Source organism: Furipterus horrens, unplaced genomic scaffold, assembly GCF_987537825.1.
Source record: "Furipterus horrens unplaced genomic scaffold, mFurHor1.1.pri manual_scaffold_2, whole genome shotgun sequence".
Lineage (NCBI taxonomy): Eukaryota > Metazoa > Chordata > Mammalia > Chiroptera > Furipteridae > Furipterus > Furipterus horrens.
Window position 1 is genome coordinate 151,716,820 of NW_028327172.1, and position 19,090 is coordinate 151,735,909.

The 19,090-nt window shown below is 39.2% G+C and overlaps 1 protein-coding gene across 1 annotated transcript in view; it reads right to left on the minus strand.

The window, feature by feature from the left end:
* Positions 1 to 19,090, minus strand: part of LOC150019732 (uncharacterized) — a 39,901-nt gene that overhangs the window by 10,007 nt on the left and 10,804 nt on the right. The window contains exons 4-12 of the mRNA XM_090266627.1: positions 18,477 to 18,541; positions 18,342 to 18,398; positions 18,158 to 18,256; positions 17,916 to 17,983; positions 12,727 to 12,814; positions 6,650 to 6,719; positions 5,835 to 5,907; positions 4,376 to 4,459; positions 3,582 to 3,711 (exon numbers count right to left, since the gene is read on the minus strand). Coding sequence (XP_090122753.1) covers positions 3,582 to 3,711; positions 4,376 to 4,459; positions 5,835 to 5,907; positions 6,650 to 6,719; positions 12,727 to 12,814; positions 17,916 to 17,983; positions 18,158 to 18,256; positions 18,342 to 18,398; positions 18,477 to 18,541 — 734 coding nt within the window. The remainder of the gene's footprint in view (positions 1 to 3,581; positions 3,712 to 4,375; positions 4,460 to 5,834; positions 5,908 to 6,649; positions 6,720 to 12,726; positions 12,815 to 17,915; positions 17,984 to 18,157; positions 18,257 to 18,341; positions 18,399 to 18,476; positions 18,542 to 19,090) is intronic.

The following is a 19,090-nucleotide window of genomic DNA, read 5'->3' on the forward strand; positions in this document are numbered from 1 at the left end:
TTTTACAAGAACAAAGTAAACCTTCTCATGTATTAAAAATCATTAGATTATGTACTACTGATCCTGGTTTAGTGCAGTGTTACCTACCATCACCAAGTACGGAAGCAGCCCTGGTGCCCATCAGTAGATGAGAGAGTTAAACAACTATGGGACATTTATACAATGGAATACTATTTGGCCATTAAAAAAAAAGAAGAAAACTTTACCCTTTGCTACAGCATGGATGGGCCGGGAGAACAATATGCTAAGTGAAATAAGCCAGTCAGAGAAAGGCAAATACCATATGATTTCACACATATGTGGAATCTAATGAACAAACTGAACTAACAAGCAAAACAGACTCATAGATAGAGAGCAGGATGACAGATAACGGGGGAGTAGGAGGGTCAGGAGGTGGAGGGATCAAGCTAAAAGGAAAAAGGACTCATGGACATGGACAACAGTGTGGTGAGTGCAGGTGGAGAGGGGCAAAAGGGGGTTAAATGGTAATGGAAAAATACAATAAATTTGTTTTAATTTTAAATAAACAGATTATGTGATGATTTTGGTTTAGTGATTTAATTATATATCATATCTTAGAAAAAAATATCAACAGAAATTTACTGTCTCAAAGGTTTCAATACAGAACAAATCATACCATGTCATTCCTGGCACCTCTATGATTCAAATGTTGGTACATTTGAAATTATCCCAGAAGTTCCTTAGCCTATCTTTGTTTTGTTCTTGGTTTGTTTGTTTGTTTTTTTTAATTCTTTTTTCTTCTTGCTATTCTGATTGAATGTTTTTTTCTTCCTTATGTTCCAAATCATTGATTTGATTCTTGGCTCCTTTCACTCCATAGTTGGTTCCCTGTGAATTTTTCATGCTGTTGAAGTACCCAATGAGTTCCTTGAGTATTCTAATGACCAGTGTTTTGGACTTTGCATCTGATAGATTGCTTATCTCCATTTTGTTTATTTTTCCAGTTTTGATTTATTCTTTCATTTGGGTCATATTTCTTTGTCTCTTCATTTTGGCAGCCCCTGTGTTTGTTTCTATGAATTAGGTAGCACTGCTTTGACTCCCCATCTTAGTAATGTGGCCTATTGTAGAAAAGTGCACAAAGTGCACCCGTAAATTGGATGGGGTGGGGACTTAGGTAATCGCCAGGGTGGGGCAATCCGTGTGAACCAGGTTGATGGTGTCTCAGATATGGTGTCACTGCTCTGTGACTGTGTGGGAGAGGGCTCAGAAAGGGGACAATGCTGCCGCCTGGCCTCTGCAGATTTGTCCGAGAGGAAGCTGTCCCCCGGCATTCGCCCTGATGGCAGACACTTCAATTTCTCACTGTGTGCCACTGGTGCCCTTCCAACTGCTGCCCAGTGCTGGAGCCTAGAGGGAGTGAGTTTGCCTAAGTCCTAAGTCCACTGCAGGCCTTTTAAGAGGAGACTTCTGAGAATCCTGTGGTTTTTTCCACTGCCCCAATCCCCACTGGTTTTCACAGCCAGAAGTTATGGGGTGCAGAACCCTGGGCTGAGTGGTCTGGTGTGGGGCTGGGATCCCTTCCTCCCGAGGCATCTCTCCCAATTTTTATCCACCATACAATGGGTGTGGGACTGCCTGTTCCACATCACCATGTCTCTGCCTCTCCTACCCATCTGAATGAATGTGACTTATTTAATTTCTTGGTTGTCAGACTTTCATTCAGCTCAATTTTCTGACAATTCTAGGTGCCATTTGTTTTTTAGTCTAGTTGTAATTTTGCTGTGGTTGTATGAGGAGACAAGCCATGTTTACCTATGCCTCCATCTTGACCAGAATTCTCAGTAAGCTATTTTTTTAAATGTCACTTTCTCCTGCCCAGTGAGAACACCGTACTGGGGGAGTGTAGGGATTACTGATTCCAACATGTTAGCTGGGACTCTTTTGATTGCAAAGAACCAGACACACTTACTGAAGTAAAATAATTTTGTAAATGGTAAAAATAAATTGATACTTGCAAGAGGCCAAGTTCAAGGGGCGTTTGGACCTAGTAGGTCCAGGTTCTCAGACTCCTGCAGTGGGACCTGGTCCTTTTCTAACCCTGCTAAGTGCTTTTAGGTGGTTCCAGTCACAGACACAGTCTCTCTCTCTGCATCGAGCACCTCCAGCAACCCTGGGCTGACACCCACTCACCAACCATTCTACTGGGAAGGAGTTCTCCTTCCCTTGGGTTCCATGAAAAGTCACAGCTTGAATATGCCAGTTGGGTACTGAAAATATCAGGGGAACACTTTGTAAAGTATATGATTGTATAACCACTATTTTGTGCACCTGAAACTAATACAAAATAACATATGAAGAAATAAATAAAAATAAAAATATCAAAAAATGCCTTTGGCCTGGCTTGGTCAGTCTCATCCTTGAACCCACCAGAGCACCCAATGGAACATGGGATTGGCTAGCTGTGGGGTCAGCCCTTTGGAACTGATTGGACTGGAAACAGGTGAGCTGAATTCCCAAAGGAAAGCTGAGGTGCTGGATTTGGGGCATCAGGACAGATTCTGGGTTGGGGGAAGCAGTAGATTCCACTGCAGGGCACACTGCACAGCTGTGGAATCTGAAACCCAAATAAGAAAGGGGTTCACTTAGAGTCAGGAACTCCGGCCACCCATCCAGTTTGCTATCCTCCCTCTATGGCAAGAAGCAATTCCACTAGCTGAAAAGGCAACATTGTTGTTAGTGGTAAACTCAAAAGTTTCCACCTTTGGCATCACGTCTTTGCATTTCCTTCTCTTTGGAAAGGAGATATGAAAAAAAAATCACAATATATTTTGAATTTAGATAATGTTTTTGTTTAATAAAGAACATGAATCAAAAAAACTTGTACAATGTATCCTGACCAAAAGAGTGCTCTGACTTACCCAAGCAGCCTTTTTCCGTAAGACAAAGCAGTTAAGGTGATCTAGCGAATAAATCTGGGAACAAGTGGCTTTCTTGGACTGTTACCATGGCTCTCGCCAGAGCTGGGAAGTTCATAGAAACTTCTTCCCCTAGACCCTTTCAGGATTATGTTTTGCCAGTGAAATGAACTCCTTTGAGACTTGGAAAGCTATGGGAAGTGGAGGTCAATACTCTTGACAGTCAGGGCAGCCAGAAACAAAGATGCAAAGGTGCCTGGTGTACTCCAGCTTTTCCTCAGCCTCCCCCCACTCCACAGTCAGCTCATGCTCCTGACTATGGGCCCTGCTGACCAATTTGGGTGCAAGCTAGGTGCTTGGCATCAGGTCTTCTGAGGCTGTGACTTCCAAAAACCTTGCCACATGTCAGTCTCTACACCCACTATGGCAAATAGATATGTAGGGATTCTCAGGTTTTTCAGTAAGCTCCAACCCATCCACAGTGCCCGTACTTCAAGTGCTAATGGTCACAACGGTTCCTCTGATTCCCGGTGCTTCCCTTCTACACCTTCCCTTCCCAGTTTGTCATACACCTGTGTAAGCTTGAATCCTGTATTAAACCCCTTGTTTCCACAGAAAAATAAAACTTTTAAAAAGTCATTTTCTTGCTTTTCAAAAAATGATCATTATACAAATATATTAGTAGATTTAGGATTTACTCACAGCTGCTTTTGCTCTGGATCCAGTAATGGGTTTATAGCTTGTAACAACTTATTTAAATTAAACATTCCAATATTGGCCTGATTTCCAATTTTATATCTTCTTTCATCATCAGATGTGTTTGGTACAAAATCTGTTTTAAAAAAATACTACCCTTATACAGTGAGGATAATTATAATTAATAGCTTTTTCCCTCATTTTTAAGTTTATATTTAAACTTAATAAATTTGTTTACTAGATAAAAATCTTTCTGACATTAAACATGTAGCTCAAAAGTAATATAAATAGTTAATGCCAATATACACGAAAATATTTTACAATATGAATATTTTCCTAATAAAAGAATGCATTTCTAACCTACAAGAATTTCCAGGTTATCACATATGTACTTCAAACTCCAAAGTAGCATGTCATTCACAAAGCCTGCTCTGATCCTTCCAGTGTTAAGTATTGTATTATTGTTACCTCCATTTTATAGGTTAGTAAGTGAGAAGTTACATAACTTGCCCAAGGGACACACAGTCATATGCCAGAAATCAAAGCCACATCTGACAACATATTCCCTACTCTCCTTCATGTCATCTTGTCTAATATGTAACTCCCTGAGGGAAGAGGTCACAAGGAACTCATTTTTCTATCCCTATTGCACCTGGATGATTGAGTACAACAAAAAATGATCATTCTATGGATGATCCCAATTATTTTACTTCCCCATCACTGTATGAGCTATAACTGTTTATCTAAAATAAACTTGTAAAAATAAGGCATATTTATATATACATATAAATCATACGTACCTGGGTTATAGGCCTCCATAAAACCAAATGGTCCATAGTCAATTGTAATGGATAACAAACTGAAGTTATCAGTATTACAAACACCTAAAGTTTTTTAAAAATTCCAAAAACATGACAATAAAATAATAAAGCATTTTTTAACTGTATAAAATTATCCAAAATAGGAAAGGTCACAGAAAACAGTTGTTTTAGAAATGAAACAAAATGAAAATTGGAAGTTTAACTTATGAAGATAAATAACTTAATATATATTAAAATTATATTTTAAAATTAAATTTAGCCTTTTATTTTATATTCCCCCTCTGCAAAGATTTCAAATACTTTAGGGACAAAAGCCCCAAGAACTGAAACTTTCTCTATTTATCCTCAATTTCTAGCATTTGTCTAAAAAATATGTTCTTTGGAATGGAATTGAGACTAGTACAGGAATAAAATCAATTGTCAAAGGGTGTGAAAAGGGGAAAATATGAATGTGTGCTCCCGTGACAGTCCCGAGTTGCAGACCACTAACAGTGGGGAGGGGTGGAGGGGTAAGTGACCTCTCAGGTGAGGGGATCAAGGATGGGGTCAGAGCGTGGGGTAGGTGGAAGCCATGCCTACACCAGCCTAATATAGGGTATTTGGGCATGGTGGCACAGTATTCAGTTAGAGTTGCAACCTTTTTCAGAACAAGATGGCCCTGCTTATCAAAATGTTAAATGTATAGACTCTCTAACGCAGGCACTTCACTTCTAGGAGTTTATCCTCAAAAACTCAGCTTTGAAAATACAGAGATATAGCTGCATGGTGGTTACTGTGGCATGGTTTATAATAAAAAAATCTCTGAAACACATGCCCTGTTCCCCACCGAACCCTGAGTGAGATACAGAGGGTGTATGGTAATTAAAGCAGATTTCAAGGAGTTTTGCAATGTGGGATCCCCCTTTGGTATTTATCTAGAGACTTTAGTATATACGGAACTTGCTTTTTAGTTAATCCTAGTTGAGATAGATATTCCTTCCAATATAACCCCACACAGTGAATGGCTTCATACACAAGCCAGCCCCCCTGTTTTTGTAGGAGACATATGAATATCATAAAAATAAAGTCTAGAAAACTTGATATGAAATGGTTAATAATGATTATCATGCAGGATGGAACTCAAATCACTTCTGTATATTTTAAATTCTTTACCATAAGCATGTAGTTATTTTATAATTAAGACTACAAAAATACCTTTAAAGAGATCTAAATTTATACTCACAGGGTATCCTTATTCTATTTTGTGTATAATGATCGGTTCAAAACCATTTTAAATATGAGAAAATTGTCTCTCTATTGCTAAAACAAATTCATATATTATAAACGTTAAGAAGCTCATTGGCAGGAATATTCTGAAATATACAAAAAAGAAATCTTCTGCCTCAATAGATTAATTCTACTTTCTCATAAGGAGAGTAAAAATCAAGAGATAACTTACCATGAGCAAAACCAACAGACATCCACAAGGCAATTAGTTGTGCCGTCTTGGACACCACAATGGAAAAAAATCCCTAAAATAAAATTTTAAAATTTTTCAGATTTTCGATAATGTATACTCTTTTAGGATCTGATAAGTCACAAGGAGAACACAGAAAGAATTCAAAAGTGGGCCAACAGATGACTAAAGGAATAGAAATTATATATAGAAGAACACAAAGTTATTCATCCAGAAAGAATACATAAAAGGCTCAGACACATTATTATGACCAAACTTTCTCCATGTCCAATAGGAAAAGCAAAAGACATTAGAATTCAGCACATAGAAGTTAAATGTAAGTGAGGTGAGTTATTAAACTCTGCAATGAATCACCAGAAAAAATAATGGTATTCTCTTCTTTGTGACTGTTAAAAGAATGAAAAGTAGTTATGAAGATAAAAAAATTTCCACTAGAAAAATCACATTTTCCTATTATGTATTATGTTTATTTTAGAACTACAACTATAGAAATATATACCTATCTGATGGATGAGAAAAGAATATATGTGACCAATTTATAAATGCTGCTCAAAAAAATAATGTATACAGTCAGGATGTATAGCACCTGTTCTTTTCTTCTAGATAACTTTCAAACAAGACAGCTTTCTTATCTATGCCTTGTTTATGATGTGGTTCATCTTATCTTCCTCTAACAAAATATTCACGGTGCTCTACATTTCCTTTCCTAAATGTAGATTTTAAGTCCTAAGTTATAACTAACGTTAGCAGACCAATGAGAGAAAACAGAGTATTGCCCTTTCTCTTTAAAAACTTACCACATATCTATTAGGTTCTTTGACATCTACTGAGGGGAAATGTTCCTGTATGATGAAATCTAATAGTGTCCTGGAGAGTAAAAGGAGATAGCATCAGTGTTCCTCAGAATACAGTATTGAATATCCAATAATCTAAATCCACCCTTGCCATTCATGAATTCATTAGATTCACACTTAAAATTCTAAAAGTTAAAGTAAGAATACACTCCCAAAACAGCAATGGAGAAATATTTTCTCAATACCAATCAAAGCTGGAAATGTGTTTCAAAGGTCACATTAGATTCTATCGTATTAGGTTAAAATTCAAATTAGTCCAATAAACATCCATGAAGTACCTACTGCATCTACTACACCTACTGTACCCAAGACCTGTGCAAGTGCTACGAAGAAGAATGACAAAACTCAGACCCAGCCCTCAAAAATCACGTAGTCAATTAGGAGAAAAGAGCACATTAAAAATAATGACATTACAGCACAATACATGCAATAATAGAAATATATAAAAAGTATAAAAACAAGAGAGCAGGGAGTGGCTATTTATGTGTGAAGGTCACATGGTTTCACAAATGAGATGAGAAAAATCTGGCCAATGTTTGAAGTTAAAATATTTAAGTTATGTAGGTGTCATGTTTTTTATTCCCAATTTTACTGACTTTTCTAGTCAATTAAATACTTTAGTTATTGCATTACATAAGAGAGAAGCCAAATAAAAAATTGGAGATTGTAGATATGATTTGGGAATTACTTAAACCCAGGCAAAACAATAGGAGTGGAACAGAGTTGTATATAGGCATTTTTCAATAATTTAACCATTTAATAACTTGAATAAGTTTCAATGTGTCAAGAATTGTTTCAGGCATTTAGGGAAAAAAAGGTATGTACAGTCATGTTAGCCAGTACAAGCATTTTAAGGATGAAGTAGTTATCAATGTCAGAGAGATAAGTGAAATATAACTGAAGTATGACCACCAGATGGAACAATTTCAGTGACATGGTGAAACCAAACAGAAGTGACCAAAAAACAAATGGGAAGTTAGAAATAATGCCCAGTGAGAGTAGACAACGTCCTCAACGAGCTGATATGATCATGAACTCAGTGAACATTTGCTAAAGAGACACAGAGATGCTTCCAGTTAGAATGGTGGCATAGGTAAATGCAATACTCGGAACCTCCCACAACCAAATCAAAATTACAACGAAATACAGAACTATCATTCAGAACTGCTTGAAAACTAGCTGAATAGACATCCTGGTAGTAGGAGTGGAGATACAGAACAGACTGATCCCACACTCATGTATGGCAGTTAAAAATCAGGAGGGATTAAATAACCAAAAAAAAAAAAAAAAAAAAAAAATCAGGAGGGATATATCAGCTGCAAAGGTCCCCACTGAGGAGAGGGGTTGCTGCCCCACACCATGCCCCCAGAAGCCTAAGGTTCCAGTGCTGGGAAGAAACGTCCCCATAACTTCTGGCTGTGAAAACCAGCAGGGATTGAGGCTGAGTGAGACTGTGGGCCTCTGGATTCCCAAGCATTACTCTTAAGGGGCCCACCCGCAGACTTATTTGGATTCACTCACTCAGGGCTCCAGCACTGGGGCAGCAGCTGAAAAGGTGATAGAGGCATGAGATGGAACTGAATTGTCTGGCTTTGGGGTAAGAGCTGGCGGGGCATCTTCCTTCCAGACAGAAGTGCTGACAGAACCCATTGTTCCTTTGCTGAGCCCCCACAGCCTCCCACAGGGCCAGCAGGCAGGCACTGTATCTGAGTCTCCACTGACCTTGGCAACATTGTTCACCCCACCCTGAGACCCTGCCCCACCCAACTTTTAGGCCCACCCAAGCCATTTCCAGTGGCCTTTCCATACAAACAGCCTATCTTGGCTCATGCTGCAGTCTTCCCTAAAATATTTCAAAGGTTCACAAACTCCAAACAAAAAGCATCTGGCCTCAGAATGTCCCACGCCTCTTGCTTAGTGGTCACAGGCCCGGCACTAGCAGCAGCTGGCCTCAGTTCAAAGTTTGGCTTCTACCAGGCACCTCCATGCTCGGCATAGGTAGCAGCCATCTACAGTTCTCTCTGTAGCTCATGTTTCATGGCCCTGGGCAGGGCCAAGGCAATGGCTGATCTTGGCTTATACCTCCTGGTAAGTCCCAGGGACAGCACACCCCATGGAGAGCTTCAGACCACACCAGAGCACCATCCAACCACCTTCATAAGCAACACACTGAATGGGCAGACTCAGTGGGCACCAGAGACTGCTGAAGCAAGTTCTATACCACAGTGTGGGTCCCTGCACAGCAGCACCCCCACTACAGTTACAGCCAGTGCTCGCAGCCAATAGGCCTAGGTTTAAATCCCTCCCATTAATGAACTAACAGCTCAGCTACAAAAAAAAGAGAATGCACAGAGCCCACACAGTGGGGTGCACCTGGAATGCCCAGTTCAAGTGAGTGGGGAGGCTGCGACACAGGGCCCTATGGGACACCTACTACATAAGGTCACTTTACCAAGACTGGGAGATGTAGCAGCTCTACCTAATACATAGAAACAAACACAGGGAAATAGTTAAAATGAAGAGACAAAGAAATATGTCCCAAGTGACAGAACAGAACAAAACTCCAGAGAAAGAACCAAATAAAATTATGACAAGCAACCTACCAGATGCAGAGTTAAAAACACTGGTTATAAGGGTGCTTAATAAACTTAGGGAAGGAGTAGATGAACTTAATGATAACTTCAACAAAGAGACAGGAAACATAAAAATAGAGATAGAAAACATAAAAAAGAATCAGTCAGAAATGAAGAATACACTAACTGAAATAAAGAATACATTAGAGGGAATCAACAATAGATAACATGAAGCAGAGAAGCCAGTGATTTGGAAGAGAAGGTAGCAGAAAACATCCAATAAGAACAGCAAAAAATAAAAAAAATCCAAAAAAATAAGGATAGTTCAAGGAGCCTCTGGGACAACTTCAAGCATACCAACATTTGTAATGGTCCCAGAAGGAGAAGAGGCAGGGCAAGGAACTGAAAACCTTTTTGAAAAAATAATGACAGAAAACTTCTAACCTGGTGAAGGAAATAGACGTGCAAGTTCAGGAAGTACAGAGAGTCCCAAACAAGATGAACTCAAAGAGGTGGACACCAAGACACATCATAATTAAAATGCTACAAGTTAAAGACAAAGAGAGAATCTTAAAAGCATCAAGAAAAAAGCAGGTGATTACCTACAGGGCGCTCCCATAAGACTCAGCTGATTTATCAACAGAAACTTTGCTGGCTAGTAGGGATTGACAAGAAATATTCAAAGTGATGAAGCAAGGGAATACAATCAGGATTACTCTGCCTAGCAAAGCTATCATTTAGAATCAAAGGACAGATTCCCAGACAGGAAAAAGCAAAAGGAGTTCAACACCAACAAAGCAGTATTACAAGAAATGTTAAAGGATCTTGTTTTAAGAAGGAGGAAAAAAGAGGTTAAAAATACAAATAATAAAATGGCACTAAATACATATCTAACAATTACTTTGAATGCAACTGGATTAAATGCTCATATCAAAAGACATACAGTGGCTGAATGGATAAGAAAACAAGACCCTCACATGTGCTGTCTACAAGAGACTCACTTCAGATTGAAAGATAGACACAGAATGAAAGAAATAGAAAAAGATATTTCATGAAAAAGGAAATGAAAAATAAAAAGTTGAGGTAACAAAAGTTATACCAGACAAACTGTTTTGCTTATACACATTAAAACAATGGCTATAATAAGAAACAAAGAAGGATGCAGCACTTCCATTTCTAGGTATTTATCTGAAGAACACAAAACACTAAATCAAAAAGACATAGACATCTATCCACGTGTTCATTGCAGCATTATTATGATAGCCAAGATATGGAAGCAATTGAATGTTTATTGATAGATGAATGGAAAAAGAAGAAATGGTGCATATATACAACAAAATATGACAGCCATAAAAAAGAATGAAATCTGTCCATCTTCAACATGGATGGACCTCGAGCGTATTTTGCTGATTGAAATAAGTTAGACAGAGGAAGACAAATACCATATAATTTCACTTATATGTGGACTCTAAAAAACAAAATAAATAAACAAGCAGACCAGAATGAAACTCATAGATATAGACAACAGTTTGATAGTTGCAAGATGCAAGGAGGGTTAGAAGGATGGGTGAAAAAAGGGGAAGGGATTAAGAAGTACAAATTGGTAGTTACAGAACAGTCATGGGGATGTAAAATACAGCATAGGAACATGCTTGATAATATTGCAATAACTATGTATGATGTTAGATGGGTGCTAGATTTATCAGGGTGATTACTTCATTTGTTTTGTTTTTTTAAATACCTTTTTTTATTGTTGTTCTATTATAGTTGTCCCATTTCTCCCCCCATTGTACTCCACTGCCCTATCCATAAGTTATATAAATATCCAATTACTGGGTTGACTATCTGAAACAAACATAGTATTGTACATGAACTATAAGTGAAAAATAAAAAAAATATTAAAAATAAATAAATAAAATAAAATAGAGAGACTCACAGAAATATCATGTCAAATGTGATAACTTCTCTGCTCTGCTCATTCATTACCCTCATTTCCTTTCTCCCTGTATTCTTCGTGGATTAGGTATCTGGATTTACCAAACTGGTAACTACAATATAGGATGCATATTCCAAACAATTCTAGTTTGTCCAAGATAATTTTTTTGCTTATACACATATTTATAATGGCTGTATTATCTTAACAAATGGAAGCAGTATTCTTAAAGGAGAAGTGTTTTTGTTTGAAGCAATATCTTGCTAAGTCGGCTTGAAGAAGATGGAATTTTGTTAGTGCAGATACCTCAGGCACCAAGGTAGCAGAGGATGGTGGAAGCTGTACAGCATGACACAAAGGGAAGAATGTATTGCTTTTGCTCTTCTGAAGTAACCTTTTCTCTGTCCTCCCTCAGAAATCTTCAGTAAGATGCACTCTATTCTTAAATACCCTGGCTGGTTTGGCTCAGTGGATTGAGCGTCGGCCTGCGAGCTAAGTGTCGCTGGTTCGATCTTCCAGTCAGGGCACATCAGAGAAGGAAAACTCTGACTCCAAAAAACCTCCGCTGCCTTGCGGCATACCTCTTCAGGGGAAAGGCTAAGGGAGTAAACCCCGACAGAAAATCCGGAGCCGGAGTCCCTAAGGCGGTTTGACGTTGTAGTCAACACCGGCAACTCCTGCGGCGCACCTGAAGCCAAGCTGTATTGACTCCGTCTTTCCCTTGGACCCTTCAGCTGTGAAGAGAGGGGGGGTCTGCTGCATGGGCAACAGCAGACCCTCCATATCACCCTGCCCAGGCTCTGTAGCTTCAGCTTCACTGGAGAGGACACTCCAGTGTCATCACAAGATGTCGATTCAACACGGGAGGAGACAGATACCGTGTCACTCCCGAGTTGGACTGCACAGCCATTCTCGGCGGTGCAGATAGACTCTTAAGAAGCTACACCATCGTCTCTCGAGACGGATGGCTGCCGACGACGATTCTTAAATGCTTTGTGTAAATTTAGTCTACTGTTTTCTTTTTTCATCCTGTTGAAGAGGCCAAGTTTCACATCTGGGTCCACCCAGTGTGAAACAGGCATAACACATGTCAAAACTGGAGTCCAGGGAAGAAGAGGCATTAACAGAGGACACATGCTTGGAATCCCAGAAATTGGAAGGAGAGCTTTGGACCTCTTGAGGTTGCAGAAATGGGGAGTTTGAGTCACTTCCCCCCAGGTCCCTGAGTGGCACAGAGGCCCTCATCTGCAACAGAGTTGTATACTAGACAAAAACTTCCTTGAGAAAGGGTCTGATGGGTCCTACCCAGCTTTTTTTATCCTCTTAGTAAACCCAAACAATGTTAGACACGTAACAAGCATTAAACATATTTATTAATTTAAATTTTGGGTTTTATTTATAAGAAAACCAAAAATTTTTATTTTATTTTATTTTTTTTACCAAAAATATTTTAACTTTCCAGCACATATTTTTTCCAATTGTCTTCTACCATTTAAAAAATGTCATTTTCTAACCTTAGTAAATCCAGTTCACCATAATGAGCCAAAATTTCTAATGATCCAATTCTAAACCATGATTTTGCAACACGCAGCACTACCGCACCTGCAAAAGAAACATTTATTTCAGCACACTATTTCAAACTATACAAATATGGCCTAATACGCTTTCCTTCTTTTTTTAAAATCCTTACTCGAGGATATGTTTTTACTAATTTGAGAGAGAGAGAGAGGGAAAAAATATTGATGTAAGAGAGAAACATCAATTGGTTGCTTCAGTATGCACTCTGTCTGGGAATCAAGCCGGCCACCTTGTGGTGTACAGGACGATGTTCCAACCAACTAAGTCACCTGGCCAGGGTCTAAGATGCTCTTCTTAAAAATAAAATTATTTTAATATAAAAATTCAGTAACTGAATTTATTGGAAAAATAACTAATTTATACCCTCGAAAGGATCAAGGAATTTTTCTTTATTCCTTTAAGCCTGAGTCAGTTACAATGTTAGGAACCACAACACTTTCAGAAATACAGAGGCTCCAACCTAGGTAAAGGCTGCTCAGTTAAATCATTAGGCTCCAAACAGGCGTCTCACTGTCTCCTCGACTGTGACCTTTTTTTCCCTGTACCTCACCCTGAATTAGTGAATTAAGAATTATTTCTATGGCACAGTCCTTGCAAGTGTCTTTCATTTGTGTAACTCATTGAAAACTAACTTCAATAACTAAATGTTTACATGTGTTCTAACTTATGAATATACTGAAGAAATAAAAGTGTATCTATGCATTTTGTTTTTGTGGCCTTCTATTGCTGACTTCTGTTTTGATTAGACACTATTAATACAATAAATAGCACTCATGTTTCTGTACTATTCATGTTTCTGAATGCTGTACTTACATGAGTTTTGATATGAAGATGACGCCTATCCAAGGTAGGCCTGCTTTGTTGGTGCCATCATTCAGTCAACTTCCTGATGACTCTGGGCCTTTGTGCAAGTCTCCCCTGCTCATGCCCCTCTCTCTCTTCCCCCCAACTTGAAATCTTTCCTAATACGACACTCTGATCAATTCCCACTTCACTCAAAAAGCTAAGCTATTCCCCCTTTTACCAGCCTCAGATTTTTATTGTTCATCTGCTCCATGTATTTAACTTTTTTGTATGAAAACTGAATTCCTTTTTTAAAAAATATATTTTATTGATTATGCTATTATAGTTGTCCCAGTTTTTCCCCTTTGCCCCCTCCACCTGGTATAGCCCTTCCTTCCAGCAATTCCTCCCTTAATTCATGTCCATGGGTCATGTATTTAAGTTCTTTGGCTACTCCATTACCTATACTGTTCTTAACATCTGCATGGCTATTATGTACCTACCAATTTGTTCTTCTATATCCTTGCACCTTTCCCCGCATTTTCCTCCTTCCCCCTCCCAACTAATAATCCTCCAAATGATCTCCATATCTATCATTTTGTTCCTGTTCTGCTTGTTTGCTTAGTTTGTTATTTGGACTCAATTATTGATAGTTGTGAGTTTATTGCCATTTTAATTTATCATTTTGCTCTTTTTCTTACATAATTTCCTTTAGCATTTCCTATAATAATGACTTGGTAATGAAGTCCTTTAGTTTTACCTTGTCTGGGAAGCACTCTATCTGCCCTTTCATTCTAAATGATAACTTTGCTAGATTGCAAAATCCTGGTTGGAGGTCCTTGCTTTTCATCACTTTAAATACTTCTTGCCAATCCCTTCTAGCCTGAAAAATTTATTTTGAGAGATCAGCTGATAGTCTTATGAGAACTCCTTTGTAAGTAACTGTCTGCTTTTCTCTTGCTGATTTTAACCTTCTCTCTCTATTTTTAACTTTTGGCATTTTAATTATGATGTGTCTTGGTGTGGTCCTCTTTGGGTCTAGCCTGTCTGGGACTCTCTGTGCTTCCTGGAATTATTTCTATTTCCATCACCAAATTAGGGAAGTTTCCTTTCATTATTTTTCTTAAATAAGTTTTCAATTTCTTGCTCTTCCTCTTCTCCTTCTGGCACTCCTATGATGGTGATGTTGGCAAGTTTAAAGTTGTCCCAGAGGTTCCTAAGCCTATCCCCATTTTTTAAAATTCATTTTTCTTCCCGCTGTTCTGATTGAATGCTTTTTCCTTCCTTGTGTTTCAAATTGTTGGTTTGATTCTAGGCACCCTACTCTCCACTGTTGGTTTCCTGCAGATTTTTCTTTATTTCACTTAGCGTAACCTTCATTTCTTCTCTTATGTTTTTACCACACTCAGGGAGTTCTTTGAGCATCCTGATCACCACTGTGCATCTGATAGGTTTGTTATCTCAGTTTTGTTTAGTTTTTTTTTTTTTTTTTTTTATAACAACTTTGTTAGAAATTTTAATAAACATTTAAATACAACAAATTTACATTTTTTTTTCAGATTTAATGTGTTTTATTGATTAAAATATTACATTTGTGCCAATTTCCCTTCCCTCTGCTCCCCTCCACCCGGTGGCCCCCCTCCCTCCAGTTGTCCCCCCCTTTTAGATTATGTCCATTAGTTGTGCATACAGTTCCTCCCAACCTCTCTCCGTCTATTCCATTCCCTCCTACCATGATCCCCAATTCCTATATCATCTCCCTCCCTCTCCCCACTCCCCCTCCCTGTTGACCTCCCCCCAATATGCTTCCCGTACCCACAGTTCCTTTTCCACTCTCGTTGCCTGTTTAGTTTGCCTTTGTTTCATCTCCTTAGCTTCTGTTTTTTAAACCAGTCCCTTTAACATCTCATATAACAGTGGTTTGGATCTAATGAACTCTTTCAGTTTTATTTTGTCCTGGAAACACTTTCTCTGTCCTTCTATTCTGAATGACAATTTCGCTGGATAGAGTATTCGTGGTTGTAGGTTTTGGATTTTCATTACTTTGAATATTTCTTGCCAGTCCTTTCTTGCCTGTAGGGTCTCCCTTGAGAAGTCAGCTGATAGTCTAATTGGGACCCCTTTGTACATAATTCTTTTCTTCTCTCTTGCTGCTTTTAAGATTCTCTCTTTATCTTTAATTTTTGACATTTTGATTATAATGTGTCTTGGAGTGGTTCTCCCTGGGTCCAGTCTCTTGGGAACTCTCCTTGCTTCCTGGACCTGCAAGTCTATTCCCTTCCCCAAGTCTGGGAAGTTCTCCTTTATTATATTTTCACTCAATTTTTCAAGTTCTAGTTCATCTTCCTCGCTCTCTGGCAAACCAATGATTCTTATGTTGGGCCTTTTATAGCTGTCCCAGAGGTTTCTGATCCTCTCATTGTTGCTTCCCATTTCCTCTCTTTGCATTGGTTGACTGCTTGTTCCTTCTCCATATTCCAGTTTGTTGAAATGAACTCTGGATTTTTTTTCCTCACCATCTGTCTCGTATGTGGTTTTGTTCCTTTCGTTATGAATGTTTTTCGCTTCTTTCTTATCTTTTTCCTGCTCTTTTGTGAATTCTGTAAGCCACCTGATAACAATGGCCCAGAACTGAGCCTCTGACAGGTTTCTTATCTGTTCATCTGTCAGGTTCTCTATCTGCTGTCTGGTGAGTTGTGTCACCGGGATTTCTATAGTTGTCTGCCTCATTTTGACAGATGCGTTTTGTTTTCTTGGGCCGGCTGTCCGGGGCAGTGCCTGTGTACTCGTAATGACCCAGCGACTGGCGCCATTTGGCGTCACAAATCAGCGACCGGCACCTGCCTGTCCGCGACCTATTTCGCAGCCCTGTGGTGCTTTCTTTGGGGGCGGGGGTCCAAGATGGATTCACACAGTTATTCAGCTAGGAGACCGGGATCCGTCCTCCCGTCCCCCTGGGCCTCACTGTTCAAGGCGATGCGGCGGCCGCTCTCCCCAGCGCCTGAGTCGCGCACCGCCGCCAGGGGCTTGCGTAGCCGGGATTCCTCGCGCCCGCTGCTCCGGGTGCGACCGCAAACAGCACTGCCCTCTTTAACTCTTACCTGCCCAAATGGCACCGCTGGTTTATAACTTCATATGTTGGACTTCCGTGTAGTTTTATTTTCTGGAATTTCTAGTTATCCTTTGTTTTGAAGTAGTTGTATTCCTCTCTAGTTGTAGAGGGAGACCTAGCGTGTCCGTCTAAGCCTCCATCTTGGCCGGAAGTCCCTTGTTTAGTTCTTTTTCTGGGGTTCTCTTCTGTTCATTCATTTGAGCCATATTTCTTTGTCTCCTCAATTTGGCAGCCTCCCTGTGTTTGTTTCTTTGTATTATGTAGAGTTGCTTTGACACCCTGTAAAAGTCACATGTAAATTGTGTGGGGCACAGCCTTAAGTAACCACCAGGGTGGGGCAACCCACTTCCCTGCTTGTGGCTCTGTGTTGGCGGAGGGGTCGGAGAGGGGACAATGCCACTGCCTGGCTTCTGGAGGCACCTGGCACTCGTCCCATTTCCAGTCACTTCACCCACTTTCTATATGTAGCTGTCACCCTTCCAGCTATTGCCCTGGTGGTGAATCCTAGAGTGGGTGGGGCCTTGAAATGAACTCTCCTGAAAATCCAGCAGTTTCTCTGCTACCCCAACACCCACTGGTTTTACAGCCAGAAGTTTGAGGGATTTATCTTCCCAGTGCTGGAACCCTGGTCTGTGTAGGCTTGCCTGGGGCAGGGATCACTTGCTCCCAAGTTATCCCTCCCAATTTTTATCTACCACAGGTGAATGTGGGACTGCCCATTCTGCCACTGCTGTCCCTCACTGTCACACAGCATCTCTGTGCCTCTCTACCCCTATCCAGTACTCCACCCCTCCTATCTGTCTGGATGAATGTGGCCTCTTTAAATCCTTGTCAAACTTCCATACATCTCAATTTTCTGACTGTTCTGGTTGTTATTTGAGAAATAGTTGTGATTCTCGCTATGGTTGTGTGAGGAGGCAAAGAGTGTCTACCTATGTCTCAATCTTGATAGGTAGTCCAGGTTATTTATTTTTATGTGGCATCTCTACACTAAATTTCATCTGGATAATATGGATACTGTTGCACACAAACCTATAACAACAATTTAGGTCCCCAGGCAGGGTACCTTCAAGAATCAATCAATGAATGCATAAATAAATGGAATAACAAATCTCTCAATCTCTCTCTCCCCCCAAGCCCTTCCTCTCTCTCTAAAGTCAATAAATAAAAATTTTTAAATTTTATATAAAATTAGTTTCATTTTATATAAAATCTAAAAATGGTTATTACCTCGTTCTTTTACAATGTTTCCATTGTAGAATTGATCTCTCCATACTTCATCATCACTTACAACCAGACTGGAACATAAAAGAATCAAACAAGGTTACACTTTAACTGCAAACAAGCTCTCAAGAAGCACTTAAAACTATTAGAAACTGTATGCAGAAACTTTATTTTCTCAACTTACTGACATGTTTCTGGAGATAACATGACCCAGTCCTGAAAGTTAGTTTCAAGGAAAGAGGAGTTACCTGGCAGCTCTGCTGGTTGGAATTCCAAGATAGTGCATAGCCTCACTACACAAAAATTCTCTCACTGAGGAACGAAGCACGGCTCGGCCATCACCATTTCTATGGGAAATAAGATTAAAAGATTTTCAATGGTAAAGACAACATCAATTTTAATTTAAATAAGTAAACAGACAGAAAACTGTACCGGGAGTATGGAGTCTTCCCTGAGCCTTTTAATTGAAGCTCCCACTTTTCACCCTGCCTTCAAAAAAATTTAAGTATTAGAAGAGTCATGTTAATATTTAGCAGAAAAGCTATTCTACAAGAAAAAACGTCGTACCTGTTCATGTAAATTCCAATAAGATGGGCTCTTCCATCCCCAAGCTGATCTGCCCATATCCCAAACTAAAAACGAAAAAGGAAAATTAGTCATGTTTATTAATCCTTATTAGCCTTTATAGTAATTTTACAGCCAAGGTTCTTTCATCAAAATTGAGAATGGGATATTGTATTTTGGGGATTATAAAAAACAACTCTAATAAAAGTTAAAATACAATTCAATCAATAAAACATAGGTGAAATTCATTTTAAAAATATAAATTTGACATATAATTAATTCCTTCTCATCTTATAGCTGAGCTTAAGTTTGTTAAGTGTAGAAAACTAAAACTGATTGATTTAATTCAAGAATATGAACTAGGAATAATTTATTAGTAGAAAATTTTCCTATAATTCCTGTATTATACATGTGCAATATAAAATCAGAAACACAGTTGTACCTCGGAAAAAAAATTGGCTTTTGAATTTGCATGATTAACTGTTTCCAAACTTTTCTGTTAAAATTTGTTTGTGAGCCCTGGCTGGTGTGGCTCAATGGATTGAATGCTGGCCTGTGAATCAAAGGGTCACCGGTTCAATTCCCAATCAGAGCACAAGCCTGGATTGCGGGCCAGG